At 47.4% G+C, this 13679-nt stretch overlaps 1 protein-coding gene across 2 annotated transcripts in view; it reads left to right on the top strand.

Moving 5' to 3' along the window:
• Positions 1-13679, top strand: part of CEP135 (centrosomal protein 135) — a 642577-nt gene that overhangs the window by 41013 nt on the left and 587885 nt on the right. For both annotated transcript variants that reach the window (XM_069631620.1, XM_069631621.1), the window contains exon 2: positions 8175-8333. In XM_069631620.1, coding sequence (XP_069487721.1) covers positions 8221-8333 — 113 coding nt within the window. In that variant the 5' untranslated portion in view covers positions 8175-8220. The remainder of the gene's footprint in view (positions 1-8174; positions 8334-13679) is intronic.

Genomic DNA, 13679 nt, shown 5'->3' with positions numbered 1-13679 from the left:
TTTCGAGCAGCTTGGCTGTGTACGGGATGTTGGAGATGGGTATGTAGTTGGAAAGATCCTCGACGGTTCCTGCTGTATCATTGAGTAGTGGCCTGATGTATGCAGATTTGAAGGCTTGTGGCCCTTTCCCAGTTGCGATTGAAAGGTTGATAACGTTCCTGTGATATTCCATGGCCGTTTCTTGTTTAAGAATCAATTTGTATATGTCTGGCGGGCAGGGGTCTTCGGCAAACCCAGAGTTATTGCTTTCATTCACCAGTTTGACAAATGTCTCCACTGATATTTCTGGAAAGCTTCGTAGTTTGTTCGGGTGTTCCTCCTGAGTGTAGGTTCGGATCGTGGTCAGATCGGGTGGTCTGCTTTGTATGGTTTATTGGATGTTGGCGATTTTGTTTTTGAAGTGGTCTGCAAGGTCATTGCATAGTTTGGTAGACGGAGTTGGTGTGTTATTGCATCCCAGAGGATTTTTTATTTCATTTATGATTTTGAAGAGTTCTTTTTGGGTGTTTGGTGCTTCAAATATTCAGTTGTCGTAGTGTTTCCTCGTCGCTTTTTGTATTTCTTTTTTGTACGCGTGGTTGTGTTGTAGAAATTTCAGCTTGTTCGCAGCGTCGTTTTGTTTTCTCCAAGCAAGTTCTAGTCTTTGGTTTTTCCTTTTCATGGTGCCGAGTAGTGGGGTGAACCATTTTGCAATTGCCCGTTTATGAGAAGGAGTGAAAGGCTTTTCTTTGGCAATGTTGTCTATAGTAGTTATAATCCAGGAATGCAGCAGGACTACTTTTTTGTCCAGGCCATCTTCCATAAATGTTGGGTGTGGTTTGCTGAGCTCCAGGAGTTCAATTAGGTTTGAGTTTTTGATGGTTCTCCACTTTCTTTTCATGGTGTTCGGTGTTTTGTACGGTTGACTGTTTATCGGAGTGGTCATTTTGATTACGAACGGGATGATGAGGTGTCGCTGCAGAGTATTTGAATTGGGGGTGCCGTGGTAAGGAGTTGTTTGTTCGTGACGATTGTGTCAAGTGTATGCCCTGCCGAGGGGGTTGCTCCTTTGACTAGTTTTTGAAGATTCATTGCTGCTAATTGGCTGGATAGCGAGTTTTGTCTGGTCGTGGTTTTTTCTTCGAACCAGATGTTGAAATCTCAGAGGACAATCAGGTGATTGTGTTTGGTTGCTAGGATGGTGATTGCTTCTGTGGAGGTGTCTACGAAGGTTTCATCGTAGGTTGGTGGTCTGTATATCGGTATGAATTTCAGGTTTGTTTTGGGGCTTACTGATGGACGTATGATTAAGGATTTGCATGTATCAATGTTCAGTGGGTCTTCCAATTTGATATCCAGGTGTTCCTTGTGGATGATTTCCAGTCCCCCATCCCCCAAGCCCCCGCCCTCCTCTTTTGGTTTTTCTGTTTGCTTGGACGCGTTTGAAGTATTCAGGCAGGCAGTTGTTGAGGGTGATCTTGTAGTTGTCGTCTAGCCATGTTTCTGTTACAAATATGATGTCGATCCCACTGTCGCAGAGCAGATCGTATATTTCAGTGGCATGTTTGGACATTGACCTTGCATTGATTAGGTTGCAGTGGATCTTTTTGGTGTGGTTTTGCTTGTTAGTAGTTCCTTGTTTTGGTTTGCGGTTGTTTGGTTGCGGTGCATCTTTATTGCTGTTGATTGGGGGAGGATGAGGATCAACAAAGGCTCTGCACCTTCATTGAAGCGTTCTGCTAGATTGAAAGCTTGGCTGTTCAACAGCGGTGCTTCTCTATTCATGGCAGTTCGATGAAGATCAGTGAAGGCTTCTTCTTCATTGAATTAGTCAGTTAGGTTGATGTTTGGGTTGTTGGTTGTTAGATCTTCGTCATTTTGTCCGGTGTGCCGTAGGCGTGGACGGTGTCCTTCTGTTCTTGTGATGTATGAGGTGATGGGGTCAGAGTCACCCCAAACTCTTCTTGGCTGCTCCTGTCTTTTTCCTGGTTGTCTCAGGCTGTTCTTTGTGTGTCTTTGTCTCTGTGTCGTTGGGGTATCCGGGTTCAGGGGTTGTTGCGAGATAAGGTGTGAGATATAAGGATTCTTCCTTTTGGAAGTTCGTTCTAGTTGTTTTGGTTTTTGGCAGTGTTTCCTTCATTTGCGGTTGTTGCTTTAGGGCTAGGTTGGATTTGTGCATCTATGTCCAATGTGGCCTTGTCTTGTGCTCTTTCTCTGCGCCCCTTCCTGGTCCGGGGCATTTTGGTGCTTGGTGCGGAGATGCCGGTTGAGTGGTTGACTGCGGTGTCTTGTGATGGCAGTACTGGTGTTTCCTCTTGTGTTGGTAAGCTTGGGTGCTTTTTGTGCTGTCTATTCTGAAGGTGGGTTTGCTATGTATCCTCAAAGCCCTGTCTGGTGGGGTTGGTGTGCTGGGCGTACAGTTCTCGGGAGGTGTAGGACCAAGTTTGTTCGCTGTCTATGTAGGTCTCTGAAGTAATAATGGGGGGGTTGATACTATATTATCACGATCTAGTCCTCTCTGGGAGTGTGTTAAATTGGTTTAGATTAAGGTTGGGCTTGAGACTAAAATTAACTATGTTCAAGAATCCTGTATACTAGGAGGCCAGTGGGGGGGGACCACCCCTGACGGTGCAGATGAGCACAAGACTAACACAGCTAGATTTGAGGGTCCTGTATAGTGGGAGAGGGGCCCACACCCAAAAATGCAACCTGAGGACCAACCTAGACACAGTTGGGGCCTAACAATGCAGTTTGAGTGTCGACCCAAACACAGCTAGACTTGAGAGTCCTGTACGGTGGGAGAGGGGCCTACACCCAGCAATGCAATTCTAGCATCAATCTAAACACGGCTAGATCTGAGAGTCCCGCGCAGTGGTAGAGATGCCCACACCCGGCAATGCAATTCTAGTATCAGTCCAAATACAGCTAGATTTGAGACTCGGTTGGAACAGGTGAGTACACTCCTAAACACAGCTAAATTTGGGAGGCGGGAGAAAGGAAAGGAGCGCGAGGGATTGGGGTGGGGGAGAGCAGGCTAACGGGCCCAAAAGAGCCCAAACAAGTGATAAAAAGACCAGGAGGGTCTCAGGCCCCCGACTCGCCTGCTCAGCCGCTTGATTGAAACCCTTTAACCAGTTATCCCAATTCTGCTCCACATGCTCATTTCTAGCTATTGCTTTTTCTTTGATTTTATTTCTTTATTTATTTTTGGGTCACTGAAAGCGTCCTGCCCTTTGCGCTGTGCTTCAATAAGTGAAAACACTTCTATGTACTCCTTAGCCCATATTGCCTCTTTCGTTGTTTGGTCGGTGTTCCATGCAAGTGTTTTTTTTTTTTTGTATCTATTTAGTATTTGTTTCGAATGCTTTTAATTTTCATCTAACTGTGCGCTGGTAATCATTGTTCCCTCTGTTGCTGGGGTGACTGCTGTGGGTCCCTCCTGCCCTTATTTGCCCAATACAGTTGGGCCTACTGATGTTGTGCTGGGTGCAGTCCATGCTTTAAGTGGCCATGGTGCCCCCACTCCTGTTTCTACAGTCCCCGGTGGCTCTGGGGGTGTTCTGTTTTCAATAATCACTATGGGATGCAGGGGGGCTTATTTTTGATGGCCGCTGCTGGATCTTTGGGTGCCTGCTGTTTGTCCCTGATCTCTAGCATCATTTGTTCAATTTCTTTTCATTCTATCGTGTTAAGTATTTGTCTGTAAAGTTATCAAACAGTAATGACAATTGTTTCGCCTTTTACCTTTTTTTCCGCCCTCTTCCAGTGTCTTGGATTTCTTTGCTGGTGGGGGTGTGTTCTCCCCTTCTATTGTGTCAGCTTCTTCTTCATCTGTCTTTCCATAAATGTTCTCCCTGATCCATTCCCAACCATAATGTTCTGCTGCTTCCTCTGCTAGCCGTAACATCTAGGATTCGGCTTTCAGTTGTGGTATTTTCTTGGGTGCCATTGCTCCTCTGGGTTGTGCCCCGTGTTCAGGGTACTGCTTTTTGCAGATGGAGCTTAAATGTTCTTATTTGAAAGCTTTTCTGTGATTTGAGCCAGTTAGCTACGAGATTTGCTTTGTGAGTCTCCGAAAAAGAACTGTTGCTATGTGTCGGCCTGCTTCCAATTTGTGGCTGCAGCTTATTTTACGCTGTTTTCGTGTTCCGTTTTATTATTCAAACGAAAGTCCCGAAAACTTTGCACAGGTGCCTTTTTCTGCTCTGAGCGCTGTGCTACTTAAAAACAGGCCCCTTTTCACAAAAATAACTTATGTACTCCAAGTTTGTATCCTCTGTTCCTTGCGTAAATGTGCCTCTTGTTTGTGCCCTTTGTTCAAGGGATTTGAAAGACTTACACTTTTGCAATGTATTTTATTAGATCCGCATCGTCCTGCTTATTTTGTTTGAAACGTTTATATCGGGCTTTGTTTTCGCAATGTGTCCAGAACAGCTCTGCGTCGTCCTGTTTCCAAATGTTTGTACGTTCTTTAGTTTCAGCAAGTCCGTCGCCTGGCAACCTTGGCGGGGCTTTATGCACACTGCAACAATGTTCCTTGCTCCGACAGCGATGTACTCCGGGCTCCGCCTTCGTTTATTTCCAACTGAACCGCCAGATCCTTGCACCGCTCGTGTTGCCGGTTTACTTCTACCTCTTCCTTGGCACTGTGGTCCACACCGGTAGGTGAGGCTTCCCTCTTGTTCTCGAACGGGCAGATCATGCGACTTTGGGGCATTGCAGCCTGCCTCCTCGGTTCCTCAGCTTCTCCCAACCTTCTGCGCCTTTCTGGACCTGCGTCTGAGGTCGGTGGGTGGGGGGTTTAGCACTTCGCTCTGGAGCCTCAGAGAGAAGCAATAGCAAAACTTCCACTGAAACCCTTTTTTGACGGAGTAAGTTAAAACTCCAGTTAGAGGGCAAGATACGAACAGGGCAATGTTCGTGGAAAAGCGAGACTCTGCATGCACAGTGAACTCTGATAGTTTGAAAGTCAGCTCCTTATATTGGACCCAGGTGTTGGCCCTGGGTCCTTGTTGTGCCTCTGTGGGGGGCTGTGCTGCCTGCCCCCACGGCCGGCAGGCGCCGATGGCATTTGCACCCTGTGGTGCTTCCTCTTGTTGTGCCCTGCCTGTTCCTTCCCGTCCTGCCTGGGTCCTTAGCACCTCTTTGAGATGAAGGCCAAGGTGTTTAGCACCTTGCCCTTCATACTTCTTTTCCCCCGGCCGGCGACTGCGTGTCGCCATTTAAGTGGTGAAGGGGAGAGGGCGGAGTGCTGCCAAATCGTTGGGCTGCTGCTCACCCCTCTCCCCTGCCTGGCTGCCATGGGGCACGGGTTACCTGACCTCGCTTGGTGCCGGCAGCATTGCCCAGTATCGCGGCTCTCTCCACTGCACCCCAGCTTGCTTCCTGCTCCACCAGAACTGCCTCACGCCGGGCTCTATCGAGTGCGCTCCAGCACCTCCTCCCTTGCCTCGCTGCCAAGCCGACTCTCTCTGTGTCCAAGCAATGCAAAAGTCTGAAATGTTGCCACCAAGTGCGGGAGTGCGGTGCAGTTATGTGGCACGGTGTCGGGCTCGGCTAACCAATGAGTTCATACCTGTACGGAGCTAACGGCGTAGCTGCCAATCTTGGCTAGTTGCTCAACAGCGCCCCCCCCCCTTTTTAAGCATTCCCACATTTTGCACATTAGAAAGCTGAAGTGGGTGCGGGTGTAGTAGGGGGATATTCACAATTAAAGACCAGTAGGGAAACTAGGCTTAAAATCAGTGGCATTATCACAAAATCATACGCGTTTTGGAAGAGACAGACAGTCCTTGATGTCATTACAGGTAATGACTTTGATTGATACTCCATCCCAATGACTGACCAGCATATGCTTTTAAACACATTTTTGGAAGCCTGAGATTCTAGTATGATAATACATAGCGATTAACAATGGGCATTGGCACTCAGCTATTGAAACTACCAAAGGGTTTTAATAGATCAGTAATCGGTTTGGATAAAATGATGCAGTTCACAATAGTTGAAACCTAGAATATAGGGAATAGATGTTGCTACTCCAAAATGATACTTGTGATTATAATCTAGATATTCTAATTGTGTAACCTATGATTTCACCGCTAGACCATGCTCCACCTCGCTAGTTGTTTTTTAGCAATATTGCATTTTTTTACCAGTGTTCTTTGGTTTGCCCAAGGGTAAACCGTTTTGGTCACATTATGAAGCCTATATTAGCCATTCGATATTTCTGTTCCAAAATAGTCCACTTCACTAGGCTGGATCTTCACCCTTCCCCTTTCTCTTCACTATTTTTTATATCGTGTAGAAAATTATACCAGTGGTCATTTTATATGTAAGTACTCATGTTTAGTCAGGCTTGATCATGTTTTACTTTACAAAATACACTGAAAACAATAATCAAATTTATTGCGATTGAGTCTGTGACGTATCTGGTTTCCGCTTGAGACACTGCACTGCCTCTACTGGTTTGTGTTCTCTTTCTCTCGTTTTGTTACTCTGCCAGAGTACAGTCTCTTAAAGCCCTATTTCAAGGCACAACTCCACGTCACTGATGAGGCCCAACAAGGCTGAACTACGTGTCTGGGGTTGATGTTGGTACTCTTGTTCAAAGGAGGTTTGCTTGGCATTTCGGTGCTGGACTGCCCTTGTGGGCAGGACGAAGACTGATATGTAAATGGATATTCCTCCTCTGTGAAAAGTACAGTGAGCAAAAAGCGATGGCTGCAGACTCTCAAAGTGGGGCAAAAAACCACAGAACAGGTTATCATGCCATGTTCTTTCTAGAAAGGGGAATCTGCTACCTCATTTCAAGGCTTGTTGACACTTGGGGATTGCACAGTGGTTCTCTTGGGTGTATCATCTTAAGCTCTCTTCCACTAAACCTTTACCCCGTCATAGAACATTGTGATCATAATCACTTTCATGTCTCTTGGCTGTTTGAGGTGGCCCCAGATGTTCTAGAATGCATCATTCTACTTGCACTCTTGTTCCCTGCTGGACTCATTTTCCCAATAGAACATAATGCCTACATACTCTCGTTTGTTTCTCTGAGGTTTAGGGTTCTTCTAAAATATCCCAGGCAGCAGTATGTTACTCTTGTGCCTCCTTTCCCTTATGATTCTTTTCCACAGTTACTCGGATGTAATACTCTCTCCTCGTTTCTCTGATGCATAGAGGGCCTGAATCAGTATCCCAGAATGTAGTGTTTCATTTGTGTGCACTCCTTTTCTAGCGAACTGGGCTCTTCTTTGTACCAGACATTTATTGCTCTGACATTTAAAGATCTGCCTCAGTATCCCAGAATGCAGTTTGCTTGTAGGCCCCCCCCCCTCTCGATCCTTTGCTCCACCAGAGTACATTGCCTCAATGTTTGCTGGTTTAGGGCCTCCAGGGGTCACTCTGTCGCGGTTAGCCCCTGTTCCCTTCCACCCTCCTGGCCCCCCACCTTTTTTCTTGGGTGGACGACTTTTTAGTGTCCTGGTTAGTCAGATCGTCTTTGCATTAGGTTGTTTCACAGAACCTGCTCTCCTCTTTAGCCAGTTGTTCGTTTCAATCATCTTACCACACCCCTTTCGAGGTTTCGATGTCTTAGGCGTGCATCCCTCTCTCACCCCACCACTCGGGGGACATGGGGGTGGGGGGTGTACTGGCTCTGCTATATTCTTTCTCTCATCTCTCTACTTTCTCGGTCTCTAAGTCTCTCTTAATTTCGTGGGAAAGAACCGGGCCAAAACCCAGAAAAGACAAAATGTGCTTCAAGCAGAAAACCGTGTTCAATGCTTTATTGGGTAGCAGAAAACGCTTAAACGAAGGACTGAATACATGGTTTGCAAGAAAAGACATATTCCCCATTGGGCTTTCTGCTTAGGGTCAGCTTTTAAGCTGGCTATCTGTTTCTGCCCATAAGAGGTGTAGGCCAAGACATGCTGAGCATTGAAAGTGCATGAACTGTGCTTCCGTCAGTGGATTATTACATTTTTGAAAAATAATCTTTCTATGAGTCGTCCACAAAGTATCCTTTAACTATGTAAACAAGACAGGGTACATTAATTATTTTTCTTGTATCTACTCTTATGTATTGACCCTCGATACATGAGGGAAAACGTGTCCTATTCACTCTGCAATCGCGAGTGAAACATCCTCTCACAATAATACAAGAGAAGTTCATATCTAACTTGTGATTTTCTATTTTGCAGGCATCTTGATTAACTCGACCAGCATTGTTAATCCAGCCCCCTCATAATGAGTACAGCTGCAGAAAGAAAGTATCTTAACCTCAGGAAACGACTGGATCAGCTTGGTTACAGGCAACCCTTGGGAATAGAGTCACTACCTCTTGTTGAAAAACTTTTTAGGTATAAAAAAACGGAAAATATCTGTGCTTGTTTGGTCATCCGTATTGTTTTGTTCGATGTATATCCACAACTGTTCCCCCATCCGCCCCACCTGTAAGTTTCTATTCTGTCCTAGTCAGAGACTTGTGTTGAGGAAGTGCTTAGTATGTACAAAAGAATATCATTATTGTGGGCATGTGGTGTGGTTTAATAATGGTGAAATAAAGGGCAGGATCCAACATCAAACTTATAGATTCAGCTGAAAGTGTAAATGAGAGAAGTGTGTTCCAGTGACAGAAGATGTGTGCTGTCATGAAGACCGAAGCCAAGCAGGGTTCGAAATGACTGGGAGCTATTTAGCTCCTGCTTATAACAAAGGATTTGCTTCAAACCAAACAGTATCGGAGCTACCTTTTTGGCTCGCAGGCCAACTGGTGCTTAAACAAGCATGCATATGTGACATTAACTTTGAGTGTTTAAGAATGTTAACAGAAAATAATTGGAACACCTCTAGTACACATTTAAATATAATGGATCATACATAATGGGTAAAAAGGTAGTGTGCATCTCATGTGGAGGTTAGATTTGCAGTGCACTGTGTACTTGCTCCTGGTTTCCCAGTGGTAGCTCCTGCCTGTTATGTGATGCTGACACCCAGGAGCTAGTTTTAGCTCGCAATCGTTGAATCTTAATTTTAAACCTTTCCCAATAATTTCGAGTGTGCAAACAGAATAAACTACATTTGATTAATGTTTAACGTTAAAAAATGGGAACGCATCCAACTTTGGATAACCTGAAGAAAGCCCTTTTTAAAAAATGTGTATAAATTCTTTTTTAGTTTACAATGGGTAAGGCCCGGCATTCCCGTCAGTCAAGAACATGAAGAACAAGCTGAGCAGTGCAATGCAAGTAGATCAAATCAAAAAAGTTGGAGGTAGAATCCTATCAGTTCAACAAAACAGCTTAACTTAAACTCCGTTCCGGTCGCAAAACAATACAACGGGCAGTTCAGTTCATGTTCGGAGGAGAGCTGGGAGCACCTGCGAGGAGCACCAGGGTTCTCGGGGTTTGTGACTTTGTGACCCAGTACCCAGGTCCGACCTCCGTAGAGGCACCCAATTATGTAGATCTGGTCTATTTACCCCATACCTTCGAAAATTTACCAGGGCAGCCCGTGGCGGTGTATATTCGCTTCTCCAGGGACACGCATCTATCCATAGAATTAGTCCATCTGTTTAGGGTTGGACTTTCTGGCGCCCCTCACATGATGGCGACGAGTCGTTTGACTTGACCCATTGCAACCACTAGGTTTGTTTTTTCCGCTTGTGTCTGTGGTCCTCCTTTCCCCAGATCCCCAGTAGTGCCATCTTGGGTTCCAATTGACCTGGAGCGACCAAGATCCAGTTGATTTTATCAGTACACTTTCACCAGATTCCTTTAATGACCTCACAATCCCACAGCATATGGTAGAAGGTGCTCGCCACCCTGTGGACTCTCAAAAGGTGGTCATTATTCACCATCCACCATTTCGCCATTGAGACCCGAGAGTGGTATGCCTGCTGGAGTATTTTGTATTGTATAAGCCTGAGTTTGGCATCTATGCCGATTTCGCATGGAAACATCAATGCCTCCACCCACTCTTCCGACTCCGGGGGGCCCACCACTCTCTCCCACCTCTCTCGTAGGCGGGCCAGGTCCCGGGTTCCAAATGCAGTGATCACTTGGTATAGTGTTGATGCGGGTTTCTGCAGGATCTTCATGTGCAGGGCATTTTTCTCAAGAGGGGAGCTTTGGGGAATGTCTGCAAGTTGCGGAACTGGGCACAGAGGGCGTGCGTCAGCTGCATGTATCTGTATATATCCCGGGGGGGAGACCAAACTCCTCTCGTATTGTCTCAAATGGCTTCAGCCGTTCCTTCGAGTACAACCTCTGCTAGGGTTCATATCCCTGTTCCTCCCAGCTGGGGAAACGCCCCATTGTCAGGACTTCTGGAATATATCCGTTGTCCCACAGGGGTTGACTGATTGTTGGCCGTCCACCCCACCCAATGTGTTGGAGCGCCTCCACCCACGCTGCACTTATTTGGCGTATCATCCCTGGCAGTACAGCGCCCTTAGTGTCCGGTCTTTACAGGGCCCGAAGAAGGGTTCTCTCTCACATGCATCTGTTTTTCGTTCAAGACCCCCAGCTGTGCTGCCCAGTAGTAGGCCCGGAGACAGCGTATGCCCAAGCCCCCTACCCAAACTGACCGCTGTAGCGTGGTCAGTGCAATTCAGGGCTGCTTTCCGCCCCATAGGAGTTTCCGAAGGGTCGAATCTATAGGAACGAAGGTTGCCTGGGGGATATGGACCGGAGCATTCTGCAAGACGTACAGGAATCTTGGGAGGGAGAGCATTTTAAAGAGGGCGGCCCTCCCCAGCTGGTCTATCAGAAGGGATTGCCAGTGGGTGACATCTGCTTCGAGTCTGTTCACCAGGGGTTGGAGGTTCAACCGGAGAAATTCGTCACGATTGGGGGTCACCCGGATGCCAAGGTAGACAAAGCTCTTGATGGAGACCGAGTAGGGGCAGCGGTGCGGAATCGCGTCCGCACCCCCTTGGAGTGGAAAAAAAGATTGCCTTGTGTTTGTTGACTTTAAGCCCACAGAACTCTTGGTATTCGGTGAGGATTCCGGTGACCTCGGGGCACGTGACTCTCGGGTTGCTCATTTAGATGAGCAGGTCATCGGCATACAGTGAGACCCGGTCTTGTTCCCCCTCCACCCCCCCAGAGCCACTGAAAACCGGACCATTCCTGGGAAGATGTAAGTCGAATTGCAAGAGGCTCAGTGGCCAGTATGAAGAGGAGTGGGGAGAAGGGGCACCCCTGCCTGGTTCCCCTGCCCAGTGGCAAGGGTCTAGTGGAGATCCCGTTCACCCGCACCACCGCTTCAGGGGCAGTATGCAATATTTTAACCCATGCCATAAAGTTGGGACCAACACCATGCGGTCAATGATGTGCAATAGGGCAGCCCACCCAACAGTGTCGAAGGCTTTTTCAAAGTCCACTGCGAGAAGAGCAAGTGGCTCTTTGATCACAGGGGCTTGGCTGATTACAAAGTGGACTCTACGTAGGTTCATCCTGGTAGATTTTGTCGGCATGAACCCGCATTGATCCGGGTGTACTAAGGATTGAATGACCCCCAGCATTCTTTGGCCAGGACCTGCACTAGTATTGTGGCCTCCCTATTAATGAGTGAGATGTGTCTATATGAGGCACATTGGTCCAGGGGCTTCCCAGCTTTAGGAATTACTACGATAGTGGCCTGTCTTAGGTCAAGGGGGAGCGTCCCATCGGTCAGCGAGCGCAGCGACATGCGGTGCATGAGACCCACCACTGAGTCGCCCATTCTCCTCCAGGTTTCGACTGGGAAACCGTTAGGTCCTGGGGCTTTCCAGGCTTGGAGCTGGGGTAGGGCCGAGGCCACCTCCTCCTCTGACCTCCCGCTCCAGCTTTTGGGTCTGGGCCCCAGAGAGCCTGGGGAGTTCAATGGCGTCCAGGTAGTGCAAAGTGGCCTGCCCAGGTGTGACCTCTGGAGGCATAGAGGCGCTTGTTAAAGGCGGCAAAGGCATTGGCTATGTCTACATCGTCCTGGAGTGGGTCCCCATCACGCCCCTGGATTTATTTACTTATTTGCATTTGTATCGCGCAACTTGCAGCCCATGGGCATCGAGGCACTGTTACAAGAAAATGTACGAGGTTTGACATACAGGTTAAAGCGCCCTTAGGCTTCTTAGCTAGTTACAAATTACATGTCCTACAGAATGAAAAACGTGACTGGCAAAGAAAGAGTAACAGTATGGTAGTACTACCTTAGACGGTGGTACTAGGTTTACAGCTTTCAGTTAAAGAGCTTAGTTTTGATGGCTTTACGGAAAGCTTGGTGGGATTCGATCTGTTTTAGGTGGGAAGGGAGTGCATTCCAATGAGTGACGGCCAGTGTAGTAAAGCTGGAGCCTCCTGCACGAGCTTTACAGATTTTTGGAGTGAGAATCGTATTGGAATAGCCTTCTCTGAGAGGCCTCGAGGCAGTATGCCTTGTGATTCTCTGGGATAGGTATGGGGGTGCAAGCTCATCGAGGCATTTGTGGGTGATGGCAAGACAATTCTTTCTTTGACTGGGAGCCAGTGAACCTGTCTTCTCACTTCCGAGATGTGGTCTCTTCTAGAACTTCCTGTGGCTGCCCTGAGTGTGTTATTTTGCACTAGCTGGAGTTTGTTGAGGTTTTTTTGGGACGTTCCTATGAGGAGAGCATTGCAGTAGTCGAGCCTTGAGCCGATTATAGCCCTAGCAATGGTAAGGCTGTTCTGACGAGATAAGAAAGGTCTGGCTGCGTTGAGCACTTTGGTGTAGTACGCAGAAGATGAGGCAACGGCATTGACCTGTCTGTCCATGGTCAAGTCGGCGTCAAGGTAGACTCCTAGGGTCTTGACATTGTTGGAGACTTTGATAGGAATGTTATTAATGGAGAAGGATGATTACTGCTTATCGAGGTTGCCCAGAGTGGTGGGTGACCCTATGAGCAGGAGCTCAGTTTTTTTCGCTATTGAGGCAGAGCCAGTTGTCTGCCATCCAGGATTGGATGGTGGAGTAGATGGAGGTGAGTGTGTTAAGATCTGCATCATAGTCCCCCCGTGAGTGGGATAAGCACCTGCGTGTCATCAGCATAGTTCGTATATGAGATGTGCATGGCGTCAAGGATGCTGAACAAGTCAATGAAGGCCTTGTGCAAAAAAACAACAAATACTTCTCCGTGAACGAAGGATATGTGGCCAGCCCCACAACACTCTGGGAAGGATACAAGGCAGTGATCACGATACACTGCCGACTGCAAAGTTGAGAGATTGCAGACAAATATGAGGCCGCAGCTAGGGTGGAGGAAGAGTTTTCTCACCTCCTGGAACACCAGAGTCTAAGGAGGCGATGATCAAGGGCCAAGAAATATTTAAGAACCTGGAGCTAGGCAATGCCAGAGTCGCCGACTGGACTATGCACAGTAGTCAGATCTATGACACTGGGGATAAAGCCGGAAAGGCCCTGGCCTGGCTGGAAAGGAGGGGAATGAACCACAGACATGTCAGGGCCATCCCTGCAGCGCTCACAAGGAGCTCACGCCAACTCACTGCCCAAAACCTAGCACCTCACCTACAGATGCCAGACCGTCAAGCCTCCTTCTCCAAAGATCCAGAAACCCTAGCCAACACCTTTAAAGAAATTGTCACCCAAGCAGTTGACGACATAGCTCCACTAAGAAAAAATGAAACATTCTAATGCTTGGTTCTCAAAAGAACTGCATGACCAACGCTCACGGAAGAGGGCTGCACTCT

This window comes from Ambystoma mexicanum, chromosome 6q (assembly GCF_040938575.1).
Source record: "Ambystoma mexicanum isolate Mex_15411 chromosome 6q, UKY_AmexF1_1, whole genome shotgun sequence".
Lineage (NCBI taxonomy): Eukaryota > Metazoa > Chordata > Amphibia > Caudata > Ambystomatidae > Ambystoma > Ambystoma mexicanum.
This window is presented reverse-complemented; position numbering and strand designations above follow the sequence as displayed.